The 19750-nt window shown below is 49.0% G+C and overlaps 1 protein-coding gene across 3 annotated transcripts; it reads right to left on the bottom strand.

Moving 5' to 3' along the window:
* Positions 1-319: 319 nt before the first annotated feature.
* On the bottom strand, positions 320-18884 carry LOC138739702 (hemopexin-like). Of its 3 annotated transcripts, none has more exons than XM_069892286.1 (10): positions 18724-18884; positions 9910-9971; positions 9056-9133; positions 7549-7691; positions 7149-7296; positions 6526-6738; positions 5161-5271; positions 4109-4239; positions 3404-3554; positions 320-718 (listed from the first exon to the last, which is right to left on the bottom strand). In XM_069892286.1, exons 1-10 carry the CDS (start codon positions 18867-18869, stop codon positions 492-494), a joined length of 1410 nt encoding a protein of 469 aa, XP_069748387.1. In that variant the 5' UTR covers positions 18870-18884; the 3' UTR covers positions 320-491. The 3 variants fall into 3 exon arrangements, with proteins under 3 accessions (XP_069748387.1, XP_069748389.1, XP_069748388.1); XM_069892287.1 differs by lacking the exon at positions 320-718 and adding an exon at positions 2575-2707; XM_069892288.1 differs by lacking the exons at positions 7149-7296; positions 7549-7691.
* Positions 18885-19750: the final 866 nt, after the last annotated feature.

Genomic DNA, 19750 nt, shown 5'->3' with positions numbered 1-19750 from the left:
CTCCAAAATTCCAACGAGTACAGGCCAAGAGGCATCAAATGCTCCTCATATGACAACCCTTTTATTTCCGGAATCATCCCCGTGAACCTCCTTTGAATCTTCTTTAACATCAACACATCCTTTCTTAAACGAGGAGCCAAAAACTGCTCACAATCCTCCACGTGAGGCCTCCCCAGGGCCTTGTAAAGCCTCAACGTCACATCCCTGCTCTTAGATTCTATTCCTCTTGAAATGAAAATATGGAAGTCAAACAGGAGGGGAGCCAGCATCGAGCCCTGTGGGATATCTGTGGAGCTCTCGGACAAATGATAGACAACAGTTGGAACATAAAGGCTTTATTTAAGGGAGTAAGTCACAAAGCAGTTGGAATCATTGCACAGCTGATGTGAGCAAGGGACTTAGTCCCTTTGACTGGATTGGAGGGAATGTCCAAGCTAAGCAGAAAAGATGGTCTGGAAGCAGGAACCGTCCGCCAGGGTGGATGTAGCCCCTCAGTGTGAACAGGCCATAAAGTCCTCTTTGATGCTCTTCGGGCTTGGGGGCTTTGTCCATGAAGCAATGTGTGCAGGTGAGTCGTACAGGTAGTACTGGGTGCCTATGAACAGGTAAACACCTAGATTGTTGCACATCGCCCCGTCCACTTGGGAATGACTGATACGTGTCCCGTTACCGAGGACCCTGGGGGTCTGCTCCAGGTTGATGACCCGCATGTGGTTCCCTGCAAGGTAACAGATCAAGGTGAGAAGGGGCTCAGTGGGTCCCCCATTGCATCTATCAGATCTTCAACTCAGCTGCTCCAGTCTGTAGACATCAAGATCCCACAGGCAGGACACATGCACCTCAGCGGGGACTGGTCACATGACACGCCTTGGCACTAGGCAGGTCATGAGATACACCACAGTGTGGAACTGGTCACATGACACTTCTCAGCATGTGATTGGCAGCTGATGGAACTCAATCAACATATGATTGGCTGCGATTGACAGCTCAATGCGTGATGCAGCTCAGTGTGTGATTGGCTGTGTGATGTGTAAAGATTAAAACCTTGAGTTTTTGATTCTTAGTTAATTTTGTGCTTGTTTCTTTAAGAAAGACTGTTGTTTGTAGTGTTTCCATAGTGAATATGTCATAATATCCGCCCAGACTAAGAGCTTGCATTTCATTCTTCGACAAACCATGACAGGAACGTGAGCTCGAGATCGTTTTCTTTGAATTCATCTTATTCCTTTTGTATCTCTCTTTAAAGTTGAATATCGTTACATTGTTATGAAAATCTTAATCCGAAGTTATGTAGAATGTTTATCTGTTTTATCAATGAATTAAAGCTACATAAAGCTGCATTTACAAAGTTTGGTTTCTGGGATTAATAAGATAGTAATTCAGAATCTCGTCCTCACATTTCCTCAAAGATGACATGTTTTGAAATTAGCAAATACAAGAACCTGGAAAGTGTTATCTATATGATGCAGCTCAACATGTGATTGGCCGGTTGATGCAGCTCAGCATGTGATTGGCTGGTTGATGCAGCAGTAGAAAGGGAGGAAGCTAGAGAGGGAGGGTCCACTGAGTCGGGGTGGGTGGAAGTCAGAAACAAGAAGGGAGCTCTCACTGTGCTGGGAGTCATCTATAGGCCCCCAAATAGCCCTCGGGACCCTGAGGAGCAGATCAGCAGGCAGATTTTAGAATGGTGGGAAATACAGGGTTGTAGTGATGGGTGATTTCAACTTCCCTAATATTGATTGGCACCTCCTAACTGCAAGAGGGATGGATGGGGCTGAATTTGTCAAGTGTGTTCAAGAAGATTCCTGACCACAGTCTGTGGACCGGCCGATGAGAGGAGAGGCCACACTGGATCTGGTTTTGGGGAATGAATCTGGTCAGGGGGCGACCTCTTGGTGGGGAAGAATTTTGGTGAGAGTGACCCCAAATCCCTGAGCTTTAGCATAGCTATGGATAAAATAAAAGCAGGCAAAATGAGAAAGTGTTTAACTGGGGAAGGACTAAATATGATGGGATTAGACAGGAGCTAGCAAGAGTAAATTGGGAAAATACAGAAATGCTGGAGGAATACAGCAGGACTTTATTCCCTGGAGCATAGAAGAATGAGGGGAGATTTGATCGAGGTATTTAAAATTATGAAGGAGGACAGAGTAAATGTAGGTCGGCTTTTTCCACTGAGGGGAGGTGAGATACAAAACAGAGGACATGGGTTAAGGGTGAAAGGGGAAAAGTTTAGAGGGAGCGTGAGGGGGAACCTCTTCACACAGAGAGTGGTGGGAGTGTGGAATGAGCTGCCAGGTGAATGTGGGCTCAATTTTAACATTTAGGACTAATTTGGACAGGTCCATGGATGGATGGGGGGGGGTGGGGTATGGAGGGATATGGAGTGGGTGCAGGTCAGTGGGACTAGGGAGAATAATGTTTTGGGACAGACTAGAAGGGCTGAAGGGCCTGCTTCTGTGCTACGATGTTGTATGGTTCTACTGACATTTCAGGCTTCAGCCCTTCCTCAAGAACACCTTCAGATAGGGTTCAGGCCTGAACCGTCGGTTCTATAGCCTTACCTCCTGTGGATGCTGTGTGCCCGGCTGAGTTCCTCCAGTGTTTCAGTGTTTTTACTACAATCACATCATCTGCAGACTCTCATACTTCACTCAGAGTAAATTGGGAAGAGATATTCTTGGGTGAAAAGCACAGCAGAAATGTTCTGGAGTACATCAAGGGTTAAAAAAAATGAGGTTGTGTGGTAACTTCTGCAAAACACTTAGATTGACAAGTCCATGGGAATGGATGAGATATACCCTTGGCTACCACAGGAAACAAGTTCAAGGACCCTTTGCATGGGGTTCTAGATAGTTTTGTCCCAGTGAGACAGGGAAAAGATGGTAGGAAAAGTGGAGAGGTGAGGAAACACAGAATGATTAGGAAGCAAAAGGCAGGAAGGTCCTTAAGAAAGGACTTACAAGAGCGAGAAGGAGGCATGAGAAACCCTTGACAGGTAGGATTAAGGAAACCCCTAAAGCATTCTACAGGTACATGAAGTACAGAAGGATGAATCGTGTGAGAGTAGGACCAACTAGGAATAAAGGGAAAACAAGTGCCTGGAGGCAGAAGAGGTAGGGGAAGTCCAAAATTAATACTTTTCTTTAACGTTCACCACAGTCTTGGTGCATGTGAGGACTTTGTGTCACAGGCGTATGTGCTGGAGCAAAGGTTAAAGCTGGTTTTATCCAGATTCATTTGTTTAACTCCATGGATGATTGAATGCCTGCATACAGGGTATGATCACTGGACCAAATCTCTGACCAATGGTGAGACATCAAACTGGTGCTGGACACCGCCTGTGCTGGCGGCAAATTGACGTCTCTGGAGGAGTTTCCCAGGGAGGATACGTGGTACTTACCCTGAATGACATACAGCAGGGATGTGTGTGGGCAGACAAATGTGGCATCAATGTGGCTGTCAGTGATCCCCAGCTCCTCTTCCACCGGCTTCGGATACCCGTCGATCAGAGAGTAGCTCCCTTCGGCTTTGTATATGAACAGCTGTGGTCCCTGGAATTGGGAGAGGTCAAGATAAAAACACAATTCTGGAGAAACTCAGCAGGTCAAACAGTGTACTTCATATAGCAAAGGGAAAGGTACATAACCAACGTTTCTGGCTTGAGACCTTCATCTAGATAAGAAATCAGGGTGGAATTTGGCAGCAAAGTAAACAAAGACAAGCTCATCGTGAGTGTAGAAGGCAGCCCCAATGTAGTCGTCAATTAGGTCACACAAGTCACCAGTGTTGTGATATTACAGGGAAAAAGGCTTTGCCCCGATTCCTGGTAATACACACCAGAACACAGTCAGTGATACAGTTGTTATTACATGCAGAAATTCAGATGGAAATATACTCTGAAGAATGGTGAAAGATACACTAAGTTCAGTTTTAAATACACTCTGAGGAACAAGTCAGACGGGGGTAGAGAGGAACAGTGGGACAAGAGGGACAGGGGGATGTCGTGACAGGAAGCAGAGAACAGATAGATGGGGAATGGAGGGACAGGCCAACTAATGGACAGAGGGATGGGGAATGGCTGGATAGGGGAATGGATGGGACTCACTTTGATGAAGTACATCTTGTGGTCCCAGTTGAAGACGCCATCAACTTTTCCGTGAAGTGAAGGCCAACTGCTGTTCAGGGACCAGGGGTGACGGCCGTCTCGCTTCAAGTCTGGACGGAAGTACCAGTTGCCTGCAGTCACCACAAAAACACGGTTTCAATGCCGGGTTGTGCCCCCACCCCCGGAAACCCACATCTTCACCCTGACCTCCCTGACCATGGGGTGTCTGCTGGAAGGCTCCTGCCACCGTCGTTGGCCCTGGAACCATGGGGCGATGGGTTCCAGCCACAGAGGTGTGGGTGAGACTCACCGGGAGTGCTGACCGCAGACCTCGACCCCACACCCAACAAAGAGTGGATCAGCTCTGCATTCCATTGAGGAGATTCAAGGAGGAGAAGTTGTCTCTATCAGAAGGAACAGACCCCTCAGGTCACTTTGTCCATGCCCACCATTGCCCGCACTAGCTCCTCCAAGGTGTTGCCTTGGAACCATAGATCATTACAGCAGAGAAACAGGCCCTTCAGTCCTTCTAATCTGTGCCAAACCATTATTCCCCTGGCCCCACTGACCTGCACCTAGTCCTTATCCCTCCATACCTCTCCCATCCATGGACCTGTCCAAATTCCTCTTAAATGTTTAAAATTGACCCCACATTCACCACTTCAGCTGGCAGCTCATCCCACACCCCCACCACTCTCTGTGTGAAGAAATTCCCCCTCATGTTCCCCCTAAACTTTTCCCCTTTCAGCCTTAACGCATGTTCTCTGGTTTGTATCTCACCTGCCCTCAGTGGAATAAGCCGACCTACATTTACTCTGTCTACCCCCCCCCCCTCATAATTGTAAAAACCTCAATCAAATTTCCCCTCATTCTTCCAGGGAATAAAATCCTAACCTGTTTAACCTTTCCCTGCAACTCAGTTCCTGAAGTCCGAGCAACATCCTAGTAAATCTCAAGGTCAGTCATTTCCACATTATAAGGAAATGAAGGTCTAAGCTATTACAGCCATTGGGGCCGGGTGGCTCGCGCCGCTCCTGTGATGTGGGACTCACCACGGAAGGCGTATATTCTTCCCAGTTGGTCCTGGGTGAACTCGTCGTACGACAGGTTGCTGCAGGAGTTGAAGATGTTCCGGTCCACTGTGGAGTTCTTGCTCCAATGTCCTGTTGAGGAGATTAAATCCCATCCAACACCAGCAACCAGTTGCATAGACTGACACCCCAGGGATGGGCAGGGTCATGGTGACCAAGCCCTGTGGTGGAGACAACACGGGCCCTGGAGTGGAGAGAGCATGGGGCCAGAGGCGGAAAGACCACTAGCCCTGGGATAGAGACAGACTAGGCCCTGGGGTGAAGGGGGCACAGACAATGGGGCAGAGACAGACTGGGACCTGGCACAGAGACACCACAGACCTTGGCATGGAGTCAGATCAGGTCCTGGTGTGGTTACTCCACGTGTCCTCAGGCTGTAGTGTACGACTGTGTGACAGGGAGGGCTGTAGATTCTGACTGTGCCCCATGGAGAGGACTGTAGTCTCTGACTGTCTCACAAGGAGAGGACTGTAGTCTCTGACTGTGTACAGGGAGAGGCCTGTGTTCTCCATCTGTGTGCAGGGCGAGGGCTGTAGTCTCTGACTGTGGGAGCAGTGTGTAGCTTGGGTGTGGTGATATGTAATGACACCATTAGGTCACCAGGGATCATCCCGGTGACCTTGTCTATAAAGCAGTCCAGAGCTACCGTCTAGCCTCCCAGGTATGTCTTGCAGACAGACAAGACCTCTTAGTGTACCTCTTAGTGCGGCTGGTAGCAGTCCCTCTCTCGTGCAGGTACTGCTGTACTTCTGCGCTCATGAATGCAGCCCCCCTGTCTGTGTGTATGCAGTTCAGGTACCCAAATATGCTGAAGATGGATTGGAGGCATTTTATAACCGTGGGTGCTGATCCATCAGAACACGGGATAGCGAAGGGGAAACGGGAATATTCATCTATTATGTTTAGGAAATAGACATTTCTATTATTGGATGGGAGTGGGCCTTTAAAATCGAGGCTGAGGCGCTCAAAAGGTTTGGTCGCTTATATCAGGGTGGCTTTGTCTGGCCGGTAAAATTGCGGTTTGCACTCCGCACAGATGGGGCAGCTCTTGTTCACTGACCTCACTTCCTCTACCGAAAATGGGAGGTTTTGGGTTTTAATGAAGTGAAACAGTCTCGCGACCCCCGGGTGGCCCAGCTCATTGTGCAAGCTCTGCAACTGGGACATGGGGTTAAGGATGGCACGAGTGCCTCTGGAAAGCGCGTCCGGAGGCTTGTTGAGTCTCCCAGGGTGGTATGGAATGTCGTAGTTAAATGTAGACAATGGGATCCCGTGGTTGGGATTGGGAACGTTACCAAGCTGTGGGAGTGAGTGGTGGAACCTCACCTCGTCCCTTGCAACGCATGAAGTAATCCCTCGAGTCCTTCGGGTATTGTGGAGCAACGTGCCCAGTGATGGGGTTAAAGCGGAGGAAGTAGGTTCCACGGAAGCAGTAGTACTTGTCGATCCATTTCATTAGAGCCGTGCACCCGCGGACTCTGGGCCAAAGCTTCTCTTTCATCTTGTTGGTGGTCAGATCCAAAACAAAGATGGCGTTTCCTGCAGAGACCATGGTTAATGACCTCTCCGATGGGACGGCCTCACAGGCCACTGGCATTGTGGCATACCCAGCGCTGAATCCCTCCCTGCCTTGATTACACTCCAGCATGGTCCCAGCACTCACAGGGAAACGCCTTCACTGGTGTGGTGTTGACTTCTCCGGGACAGCAGTGGTTCCGCCCAGCTGCTCACCCCCACCTACCCGAGGTCATCGCGAGCCCTTGCAAGGTGGGACTGCGTGTGGTGCGGGGGATGGGGAGAGGGAACATGGAGGATGGTGGGAAGGGGGTATGTGGGGAGGAGCATGTGGTTTCAGGGAGGGGATGTGGGGGAGAGGCATTGTGGGATGGGGGAGACGTGCACAGGCTGTCTTGGTGTCACTGCCTTTGTGCAAGTCCCCTGGACCTCACCTTTGGAGAAGATCACGGAATTGGCATAGCAGTCACCAATAGGACACTCCACCGCCCCGGTTAGGTTGTCCGGAATCCCTGGGAACTTCTCTCTGATTGGGAAGCTGCCCTCTGGCACCATGTTGTTATACTGCCACACCATATCCCCCTGGGAAAGGCAAGAAGTCACCCTGGGCTCATCTGCACAAACCCCCAGCAGGAGACCCTTCTGCCCCTTTCCCGGGATAGTCCATCTTCACGGTCCACTCGACAAACACTCTTTACCCCCCTCCCCAAGCGCTCCTCACCCCTCCCCCAGTGTCCCTCACCCCTCCCCAACCCTTCACACCACCAACCTCCTCCCCTACCCCCACACCCCCCCCCCTCCACCCTGGGGATAGTGTGGGGCATGGGAACCTACTTTGAAAAAGAAGATCTTGTCGTGGAGCTCAGGAGCACTGGGCTGATGCAGACGAAATGCAGCTTGGAGGTGAGAGGGCAGCCTAGGCCATGTTGCATTAATGAGCCTGGCTTCAGCTTTGAAACCCTTCCACACAAACTCGTCTGTCGGGCAGAAAGAGGATATTAAATGTAGTCCCCTTGTTTAAAAAAGGTAACAGGGATAATCCTGGGAATTATAGTCCAGTGAGTCTTAAGTCAGTGGTGTGTAAACTAATGGGGAGGATTCTGAAGGACAGGATCTATGAGCAATTGGAGAAGTTCAATCTACTCAAGGATAGTCAGCAGAGCTTTGTGAAGGGAAGGTCGTGCCTCACGAGTTTAATTGAGATTTTTGAGGAGGAAACAAAAGGAATTGATGAGGGTCGGGAGGTAGATGTTGTCTACTTGGATTTTAACAAGGCATTTGACAAGGTCCCCCATGAGCAACTCATCCAGAAAGTCACAGGATCATGGAACCTTGGCCATGTGGATAAAAAATTGTCTTGTAGGAAGAAAGCAGAGAGTAGTAGTGGAAGAAAAGTATTCTGCCTGGAGGTCGGTGATTAGTGGAGGGGCCACAGGGATCTGTTCTGGGACCCCTGCTCTTTGTGATTTTTGTAAATGACCTGGATGAAGGGGTCAGTAAGTTTGCGGATGATTCAAAGGTTGGAGGAGTTGTGGATGGAGCTGAAGGTTTTTGAAGGTGCCAAGAGGATATAGACAGGATGCAGAGTTGGGCAGAAAAATGGCAAATGGAGTTCAATTCGGATAAGTGTGAGGTGATGCATTTTGGAAGGATAAACCAGAAGGCTGAGCACAGGGTTAATGGTCGGTTACTTAACAGTGTGGATGAACAGAGGGAACTTGGAGTCCAAATCCTTACATCCCTCTCAAGGTTGATAGGATAGTTAGGAAGGCCTATGGGATGTTGGGCTTTATTAATAGGGGGATTGAGTTCAGGAGTAGAGAGATCATGTTGCAACTCTACAAATCTCTGGTGAGACCACACTTGGAGAATTGTGTTCAGTTCTGGTCACCTCATTACAGGAAGGATGTGGAAGCTACGGAGAGGGGGCAGAGGAGATTTACCAGGGTGTTGCCTGGATTGGGAAACAAGGCAAGGTTATCTGAGCTGGGACTTTTCACGTTTGGAGTGAAGGATGAGAGGAGACTTGGTAGAGGTCTACAAGATTCTGAGAGGCACCCCGTTGTTCACAACCCCTGTCCACACCCCCATCTACATCGCTGTTAAGTGGAAACGGTCGAGCACATCAGGTTCTCAGGAAAACATCTGCACTGAGCTCAGCTCCTTGTCGGAAGAAGCCACAGACGGTAGTGAAGGCAACTCCAAACTTGACACAAACATCCCTTCCTGCCATACCCCCGGGTAACCCACTGGAAACCCCCATAGGAAGTCCATCAGCCCACTCTCCATGGTGCTTTGTGGGGGAGATCAGGGAAGGGGAGATGGTCTGCCTTTGTCTTACCCCTGAAGAAGTAGGAAACTCCATCATTGTCCAACGTGATCGCATTAAATCCAAGGCCATCACATCGATCGGGAAAACCTGGCAAAATTCATCCAGTACAGATATCATACTGAGTTGCATGCTTGGTACAGAGTGTCTGAATGATCATGGTCACACCATCTGTCGGTGAAGCTCACCAGGTACAGAGTATCCAAACAACCATGGTCACAACACTGTCGGTGAGAGTTACTTGGTACAGTGTCTGAACGACCATTGACACAAAAACTGTCAGTGAAGCTCTCCTGGTTTTTTCATTGATTTTCTTGTGGATTTCTAAGCATCACTAGCAAGACAAGCATTTATTACCCATCCATTACCAAGGCCAGCGTTTAATACCCATCCATTACCAAGGCCAGCATTTATTGCCCATCCATTACCAAGGCCAGCATTTATCACCCATCCATTTCTAAGGCCAGCATTTATTGGCCATCCATTACCAAGGCCAGCATTTATTGGCCCTCCATTACCAAGAACAGTGTTTACTGTCCGTCCCTCGCTGCCCCTGTGGCTGGTCCAGTATCTGGTCAGTATTGTTGTGGGCTCTCTATGATCGTCAGGCCATTGTATGTCAGGGAGAGTTGGAAGGATTTCCCTGTTTGGAGGTGGCTGACAAATGGGACTGAAAATGGATTCTTATTGGACAATTTTTGTCCATTGAGTTCCTGTTGAAATTGATTCCTTGGGAGTTAATGGCTGGACTTTTTTCTCCTGGGGAAGGTAGAATGGGCTGGGTGATGCATCACTGTATGGCCTCTCACCCCCAGCAGTGATGGAGAGGGGAGGGGGAGGGAGAGCGGCAGCAGAACGGCACGGACCTGGTATCCTGGGCTCTGGAGGAGTCGTCATGTCCAACGTAATGTTTTTTCTTCCCTTTAACCTGGATGAAGCAAATTCCCGTCAGTAGATTTCTCAGTAATGCCTTTCCCTCTCATTTCCCACTGTTGCCTCCCATCTCCAGGTTGTACCCTGAACTCTGGAACTGGCTGCTCTGTACGTGCTCTGTGACCCTGTGAGCTCCCCCTGGGGGGATGATCCATATCCTCTCCTCTGCACAGGTCAGGTTCAAAGGATACCATTGGCCAGTCTTGTCACAGCCAGTGGGTTCTGTTCCCTGGCGTGTCCAGAGGCCAGGACCACGAGTGGGGAGTTCAAATAGAGACTAATTTAGGAAATAGGGGCAAGTGAAGGGCATTCAGCTCATCGAGCCTCCAACACCATTCAAAGCACCACAACTGACCATGTGATCTCAGTACCCTATCCCTACTAACTCTTCACACCCCTTGACTCCGTATTATCATGGGCCTCATCCAACTCCCTCGTGAATAAATCTGAACAATCGGCCTCAATAACTTTGTGTGGGACGGAGTTCCACAAGTTTACAACGCTCTGGGTAAAGAGGTTTATCCTCATCTCAGTCCTCAATGGCTTCCCCTTCTTAACCCCCTTGTTCTACATAGATCATTGAACTTTCCAGCACAGTACAGGCTCTTCACCCTCCCTGTGAGATTTTTCATTCCTTTCTTCATATTTATAAACTTCCCAGTCCTTGATCTTCCCACCCATTTTTGCTTCCTTGTCTGCCCTCTCTTTTGCCTTCACATTGGTTTTGACTTCCCTCGTCAGCCACCGTGGTGACATTTTTCCATTTGAATATTCCCCCTTTTTGGGATGTATCTACCAAAGAGGGTTCTAGACAGACCTATAAAAATGAAGGGGATGGAGTGATATCTCTCAGGTGTACCAGAGGTTTAATTTTTTTAATTAAATTTAAACATACCATTTTGGCCCTCAAGTCTGTGCTGCCCAATTGACACCCAATTAACCTACATCTTCTGTATGTTTTGAACAGTGGGAAGAAACCAGAGCCCCCGGGAAATCCACACAAACACGGAGAACATACCAACTCCTTATAGACACCACTACATTATGCCAACCGATAGCCCCCAACTCAACAACCTAACCCTTCCCAACCTCACACTCATAGACTATTTTTGCATCAATGTCCTCAAGATTTCTTTTAAATGTCCTTATTCTTCCAGACTCCACCACCACCCTTGGCAATGTATTCCAGGCCCCACTACTCTCTGTGTAAAAAAACTTATGCTTGATGTCTCCCCTAAACTTTCCTCCCTCACCTTATACAGATGACTTCCAGTATTTACTAATGTCTATGCCCCCAGCCCAGGAAACAAGTGCTGGCTATCCACCCTAACCATGCCCCTCAGAATCTTGTAGATCTCTATTAAGACACTGCTCATCCTCCACTCCAAAGAGAAAAGTCCTAGATTTTGGGATGACCCCAACTTCCTATATCTAACTAGAATACTCATGTGTAAGACATTTTGAGATCAAGATGGAGGTGATGTTGGACCTTTTGAGGAGTGGGGAGGTGGACGTGCCCCAGGCCTGATGATATATCCGGGGTTATTGAAAGAGGCAAGTGAAGAGATTGCTGGGCTCAGAGGACATGAGAGTATCTGATGCTGTGCCTGTGTTCAAAAGGGGAGATAGGGATAATCTGGGAAATCATCATGCCAATGAGCCCCATATCAGACATACAGTAACTATGGGAGAGGATACAGAGGGACAGGATTTATGCACAATTTGCAAAGTCATGTTCAGATGACGGACAGTCCACATGAGTTTGTGAGGAGCAAAGTCCCACCGAGGTTTATGAGGAGCTGATAGAGATTGTTGATGAGGGTAGGGCAGCGACTACATGGACTACATGGACTTTAGTAAGGCATTTGGTGAGATCCCACATGGTAGCTGATCCAGAATGAGTATAGGATCTATGGGGAGTTAATAGTTTGGATTAGAATTAGATGGCCCACAGAATACAGAGGGTAGAGGCCAAAGGGGGTTGCAATGGGCTGGGGTTCTGTGATTAGAGGTGAGGACTTCTGTTGGTGTTTTATATATAGTGAGTTGGGTGAAAAAGTAAGTGGGTAAGTGAGATTGCAGATGATACAAGGATTGATGACTTGTTGTCAGTGTAGAGGGATGGGTTATGGGGAGAGACGAGATTCACCAGGGTGTTGCCTGGTTTAGAGGGGATGGGTTATGGGGAGAGAAGAGGTTCACCAGGGTGTTGCCTGGATTAGAGGGGATGGGTTATGGGGAGAGAAGAGGTTCACCAGGGTGTTGCCTGGTTTAGAGGGGATGGGTTATGGGGAGAGACGGATTCACCAGGGTGTTGCCTGGTTTAGAGGGGATGGCTTATGGGGAGAGAAGAGGTTCAGCAGGGTGTTGCCTGGTTTAGAGGGGATGGGTTATGGGGAGAGATGAGATTCACCAGGGTGTTGCCTGGTTTAGAGGGGATGGGTTATGGGGAGAGAAGAGGTTCACCAGGGTGTTGCCTGGTTTAGAGGGGATGGGTTATGGGGAGAGACGGATTCACCAGGGTGTTGCCTGGTTTAGAGGGGATGACTTATGGGGAGAGAAGAGGTTCACCAGGGTGTTGCCTGGTTTAGAGGGGATGGCTTATGGGGAAAGAAGAGGTTCACCAGGGTGTTGCCTGGTTTAGAGGGGATGGGTTATGGGGAGAGAAGAGGTTCACCAGGGTGTTGCCTCGTTTAGAGGGGATGGGTTATGGGGAGAGACGGATTCACCAGGGTGTTGCCTGGTTTAGAGGGGATGGCTTATGGGGAGAGAAGAGGTTTGCCAGGGTGTTCCCTAGTTTAGAGGGGATGGGTTATGGGTTCACCAGGATGTTGCCTGGTTTAGAGAAGATGGGTTATGGGAGAGACGAGATTCACCAGGGTGTTGCCTGGTTTAGAGGGGATGGCTTATGGGGAGAGAAGAGGTTCACCAGGGTGTTGCCTGATTTAGAGGGGATGGGTTATGGGGAGAGAAGAGGTTCACCAGGGTGTTGCCTGGTTTAGAGGGGATGGGTTATGGGGAGAGACGGATTCACCAGGGTGTTGCCTGGTTTAGAGGGGATGGCTTATGGGGAGAGAAGAGGTTCACCAGGGTGTTGCCTGGTTTAGAGGGGATGGGTTATGGGGAGAGATGAGATTCACCAGGGTGTTGCCTGGTTTAGAGGGGATGGGTTATGGGGAGAGAAGAGGTTCACCAGGGTGTTGCCCGGTTTAGAGGGGATGGCTTATGGGGAGAGACGGATTCACCAGGGTGTTGCCTGGTTTAGAGGGGATGGCTTATGGGGAGAGAAGAGGATCACCAGGGTGTTGCCTGGTTTAGACGGGATGGCTTATGGGGAGAGAAGAGGTTCACCAGGGTGTTGCCTGGTTTAGAGGGGATGGGTTATGGGGAGAGAAGAGGTTCACCAGGGTGTTGCCTGGTTTAGAGGGGATGGGTTATGGTGAGAGACGGATTCACCAGGGTGTTGCCTGGTTTAGAGGGGATGGCTTATGGGGAGAGAAGAGGTTTGCCAGGGTGTTCCCTAGTTTAGAGGGGATGGGTTATGGGTTCACCAGGATGTTGCCTGGTTTAGAGAAGATGGGTTATGGGAGAGACGAGATTCACCAGGGTGTTGCCTGGTTTAGAGGGGATGGCTTATGGGAAGAGGTTCACCAGGGTGTTGCCTGGTTTAGAGGGGATGGGTTATGGGGAGAGACGGATTCACCAGGGTGTTGCCTGGTTTAGAGGGGATGGCTTATGGGGAGAGTAGAGGTTCACCAGGGTGTTGCCTGGTTTAGAGGGGATGGGTTATGGGGAGAGAAGAGGTTCACCAGGGTGTTGCCTAGTTTAGAGGGGATGGGTTATGGGTTCACCAGGGTGTTGCCTGGTTTAGAGGGGATGGGTTATGGGGAGAGAAGAGGTTTGCCGGGGTGTTGCCTAGTTTAGAGGGGATGGGTTATGGGTTCACCAGGATGTTGCCTGGTTTAGAGAAGATGGGTTATGGGGAGAGACGAGATTCACCAGGGTGTTGCCTGGTTTAGAGGGGATGGGTTATAGGGAGAGAAAAGTTTCACCAGGGTGTTGCCTGGTTTAGAGGGGATGGGTTATGGGGAGAGAAGAGGTTCACCAGGGTGTTGCCTGGCTTAGAGGGGATGGGTTATGGGGAGAGACGAGATTCACCAGGGTGTTGCCTGGTTTAGAGGGGATGGGTTATGGGGAGAGGTTGTTTATGGAGTATCGGAGTCTGAGGGGAAGTTTATAGGGGCACCGACCGGGTGGGCAGTCAGAATCTTGCCCCCAGGGTAAAAGTATCACATACAGGAGGACGTATGGAAGATGGGGGTGGGGAGAGGGAAACAAGGGAGAAATATTTTATACAGTGTGGTGGGTGCAAAAAATGGGATGCCTGGGGTAGTGGTGGAAGCAGATACAATACTAGTGTTTAGACCATAAGACATAGGATTAGAAATAGGCCATTCAGCCCATCAAGTCCTTCCCACCATTTAATCACGAGCCGATCCATTTCCCCACTCAGCCCCACTGCCAGGCCTTCTCCCCATAACCTTAGATGCCCTGGCTAATCAAGAACCAATCAATCACTGCCTTAAATACACCCAATGACCTGGCCTCCACAACCACCTGTGGCAACAAATTCCACAGATTTGCCACACTCTGGCTGAAGAAATTCTCCTGCATCTCTGTTCTAAGTGGACGCCCTTCAATCCTAAAGTTGTGCCCTCTTCTCCTGAACTCTTCCCACCATGAGAAATAATGATAAATTCTTTCATTCCCGGAATCATCCTTGTGAACCTCCTCTGAACCCTCTCCAATGTCAGCACATACTTTCTTAAACGATGAGCCCAAAACTGCTCACAATTCTCCATGTGAGGTCCCACCAGGGCCTCATAAAGCCTCAACATCAAATCCCTGCTCTTAGATTCTATTCCTCTCGAAATGAACGTCGGCATCGCATTTGCAAGAATCGATTGATTTCTGAAAGGTTATTCCCAATGCTTCCACAATCTCTACCACTCCCTCTTTCAGGACCCGAAGGTGCGATCCATCTGGTCCGGGAGACTAATCCACCCTTAGACCACCAGCTTTCTGAGCACCTTCTCCCTTGAAATAGTCACTGCACTCACTTCCCTTCCCTGATCCCCTTCGGAATCTGGCCCAAAGCTTGTGTCTTCCACAGTGAAGCCTGACCCCAATTACTCGCTTAGTTCCTCGTCTCCCATTATTATTTCTCCAGCATCATTTTTGAGCGGCCCTAGATCCACTCTCACCTCTCGTTCACTCTTTCTGTACTTGAAGGAGCTTTTTGTATCCTCCTTGATATTATTTGTGAGTCTAGTTTCATCTTCACCCTCCCTGTGAGATTTTTCATTCCCTTCTTCATTTTTATAAACTTCCCAGTCCTTGATCTTCCCACCCATTTTTGCTTCCTTGTCTGCCCTCTCTTTTGCCTTCACGTTGGTTTTGACTTCCCTCGTCAGCCACCGTGGTGACATTTTTCCATTTGAATATTTCCCCTTTTTGGGATGTATCTACCAAAGAGGGTTCTAGACAGACCTATAAAAATGAAGGGGATGGAGTGATATCTCTCAGGTGTACCAGAGGTTTAATTTTTTTAATTAAATTTAAACATACAGCACGGTAACAGCCCATTTCGGCCCTCAAGTCTGTGCTGCCCAATTGACACCCAATTAACTTACATCTTCTGTATGTTTCAAACAGTGGGAAGAAACCAGAGCCTCCGGGGAAATCCACACAAACACGGAGAACATACCAACTCTTATAGACACCATGGGATTCTGTCCCTGGTCCAACTGCTAGGGCTGTAAAGGCGTTGCGTTAACCACTACATTAGCTGTGCCTTAGCGGTTTCGCTTGATTTGGACATTCTGATCAGCACAGACAGGTGGACCGAAGGGCCTGAGCTGGATTGTTCTATGTATCCCATTGCACTCATCAATTGCAATGAGTGTAACCCTGGTCTATTATCATCCGTCATCCCAGGGATCAGTCTGGTGCAGTCCCCTCAACAGCAAGGTTGCCCTTCCTCAGATCAGGAGACCAAAACTGGACACAGCACCCAAGGTGTGGCCTCACCAAGGCCGTGCACACCTGCATCAGACCTCCCTGCTTCTATATTCCAAACCTCGGCCAATAAAGATCAGAAACCTCTTCAGGGTCCAAATGCCCCACATCAATGGGTCCACTGTTGTCCACTGCACTGATTCCACTCTGGACCAAATCTGTCCGGTTCGTCAAGCATGGTTCCCCTTTCGTAAATCATTGCTGACTCTAGAGTCAGTCATCAGTCAGAGGCAAATATAGCTCAGAAACAGGCCCTTCAGCCCATCTAGTCTGCGCCTACCATCAACCACATCAATTCCATTGTTTTTCCCCATGGAGAACACAGAACAACACAGCGCGGGAAGAGACCCCTCAGTCCACAGATCTGCGCCAAACAAGATCCCCAGTTATACTAAACCTCTGCTGTCTGCCCTTGATCCTTATCCCTCTGGGGACAGGAGACCGCAGGCAGTAGATTCCAGAGCAGCACACAACCTGCTAGAGGAACTCAGCAGGCCAAGCAGCGTCCACGGGAGAAGAAAGGCCGACGCTTTGGGAGTTCTGAAGCTGGTTGCATGCCCCCAGTTTACTGCCCCACCATGAAGTCTCTTCCACACATGCTGGCTTTGAAGAGGTGTTCCCCCTCTCTGCAACAGAGGGTCCCTCTCTGTGCTTCCTACAGGTCTGCAGCACAGATCACATCCATTTCCTCTCTGGCATTCATATTGATTAGTCAATCTAGAAACCCGACTATTGTATCAGCTTCCACCATGACTCCGGCCACCATCTCTGTGTAAAATATTGGCCCCACACATTTCCTTTAACCTTTCCCCCTCCCGCTCAGCTTGAATGGATGTGCTCTAATATTGAAATGTTTACCCTGGGGCACAGATTCTGACTGCCTACCCCATCAATGCTTTTCATGATGTTATACTCCTCTCTCAGGTCTCCCCACGGGAAAGACAACCCTCTCCTTATAGCTCAAATCCTCTAATCCAGGCAATATCTTTAGAGCCCCTGACATTAAATGTGTGGTGTTCCTATGCCCGTCCAAATTAAACTCCATCTGCCTTTCCTCTCCCCGTATCTGGAGCTGATCCTGCTGGGTTCTATTTTTTAAAACTTTATTTATTCGTTCAAAACACAAATAATATATGACATCTACAGCAATTAAACATGAACAATTTTACATATATAAAAAAAGGACCCCCCCCCTTCAGCCAATTCTCCTAAGGAGAGCCATAAAAAAAGAAAAAAAATTTTAAAAAGTTAAATATACATATTAAAATCTAATCAATATAAATTGAAATATAAATATTCCGAGTATAACAGCCACTTAGTAATAAAAAAATTATAATTATCAGGTGAAACATGTGTAAATTTTTCCATTATTAAACAATATTTCATCTCATTATGCCATCCATTAATATCAATCATATTTGGATCTTTCCACTGGGTTCTTTGATAACTTCTGCACTGTCCACAACTCCACCGATCTCCGTATCATCTGCAAACTTACTAATCCACCCACCTACTTTTTTACCCATGTCACAAACAACCACCGATCTCCACTGGCTGCGGACCTCCAGCCTGAATATCACCCTTCCACCTCTACCCTCTCAAATCTGTGGGCCAGCTCATTCGTAGGCAAACTATCACCTCCCCAAGGGTTCCCATGTATCTGCACCTTCTGCGTCAACTGCAAGAGGGGACTTTGCAAATGAGGTGCATGGAGACCAGCATCCACTGGCCTCCCCTCATCACCACCCACTTCCTCCGAATCAAGGAATAAATCCTCTCCGGTGATCTTGTAAATATCTTCTTTTTCATGTAACTATAAAATGCCTTGGGATTCTCTAATCCTGCTTGCCAAGGTCATCTCATGGCCCCCTTTGACCTTCCTTGTGTCCTGCTCGAGCTCCTCTACGGTCCTTGTGTCCCCCCCAGATTGCTGTCCGACCTTACTTTCTTCTCTTGATGTCTCAATTCATGACCCCTCTCTTAAGGTGAACGCAAGGTGGACTCCAATTTGTTTGCCCCTTAAACATCTGTTGTATTCTTTCCCAATCACGTTCAAGATCATTTTATTGCCGTGTAATAAAACAGAAAATGTGATCTTACTCGGAACTTCCTCTATTCTGCCTTAGAACTGACAGTGATTCTCCATCAGTAGAAATTGCCCGGTGCCTCTTACACCCAGAGAAAGAGAAACAAAGGTGACCCCCCCCCCCCCCTCAGAGTCACTGAGTGTCCATGAATTCACCTCCAGCAATCCCGCAGTCACACAGACTCCAGTCCGAACCGTCGGCAAGCCGAGCAGTCTGCACCCAATTCCCCCCTCCCCCCGCCACCAAAATCTGTTCGTCCCACAATGTCGTACAAAGTCCTAATTCAACACCATCATACCATTTCATTAGTTAAAGAGCACTTTACCAATTCACCGCTCAACTTTGGGATGTGAGAAGAAACTGGAGCGTCCGGGGGTGGGGGGGGGGGGGAAACACCCACAGGGAGAGCGTGCAAATTCCACAAAGACAGCGCCAGAGGTTGGGATTGAACCCGGAGGGGTTGGGGCAGTTGCTCTGTCTACTTCACCACTGTGCCGTTCCCACTGAGCCACCAAAGATACTGCTACCTACATCTCCCTGATGGCAGACTCGCTGCCCAGAGGCCAGTGTTTCTGTACTCACCAAGGGTGTGAGGAGGTGAAGGCCAGAACTGAGCACAGACACAGCTCCCACAGCAGTGACTTCATGGTGTCCCGTGGCTCCGTCTGTGCAGAGTTGGTGCTGGGGCTGAATATATACCTCCATGCAATGTAAACACAGCCCGACATCCTCCAAGGACAGCCAGTCCAGGCCAAAACAAATTGTTCCTAGTACACCGTCTCTTTCACAAGATGTGTGACAGGGAGACAGATTACAGGCAGTGAAGGTCTGCCCTGCCAGTACACTTTGTCAGGTAAACATGAAAACCAGAGCAAGGAGCAGAGATCAGTGAGATCAGTGAGGTCAGTGTAGCTCCCGAATGCTCCCGGCGTCCTGGCCTGGGGTACAGAGTGATCATTCCAAAGGTCTGGGGACACTGTAAACTGAGAGACCCAGAAACAGAATTCACTGCAGATAAACAAGATGCCTGCTTTTGGAAGGCAATGGGGTGTTGCATGAGGAGGGTGGCAGGACACGGTGGAGGGGGTTATGACTGTACCCTCAGAGCAGCACTCTTAGTACTGCCCCCTCCCACAGTATGACCTCCCTCAGATCTGCCCCCTTTTTTTAAATAAAGGTACAAACTTTATTCAACTACATTACAAACACAGAACACTCACAGAACACTCAGTGATCACGACCGCCCCTCCCACTGGGATACCCCCCCCCCCACCCCGAGAGGAGAGTGGCAACGTGCAGCAAAAAGTAAAACTCTTTTCTCTGAAAGTACACATTGCAGCACGTTTTCTTTTGACTTCTGGCCCGTTCCTGTGGACAGTCCGTGTTGAGCAACGTGCAGACTTTGCATTGCAACATGAATGGGACAAGTGAACCTGCTGAATCAGAGATGAGTCAGGGTTCGAGCGGAACCCCCAGCCCTTTCCCGTTACAATCCAAATCTGCCTCTCACCTGACGTGTGACAGCTCTGCCTCGGAGACACCCCCACCACCCCACCTGCCCCCTCCATGCAAGAGCGAGACATGCCGTGGACTGCTGGGATAGGAGTTC

This window comes from Narcine bancroftii, chromosome 7 (assembly GCF_036971445.1).
Source record: "Narcine bancroftii isolate sNarBan1 chromosome 7, sNarBan1.hap1, whole genome shotgun sequence".
In the NCBI taxonomy this organism is placed as follows: Eukaryota; Metazoa; Chordata; class Chondrichthyes; order Torpediniformes; family Narcinidae; genus Narcine; species Narcine bancroftii.
This window is presented reverse-complemented; position numbering and strand designations above follow the sequence as displayed.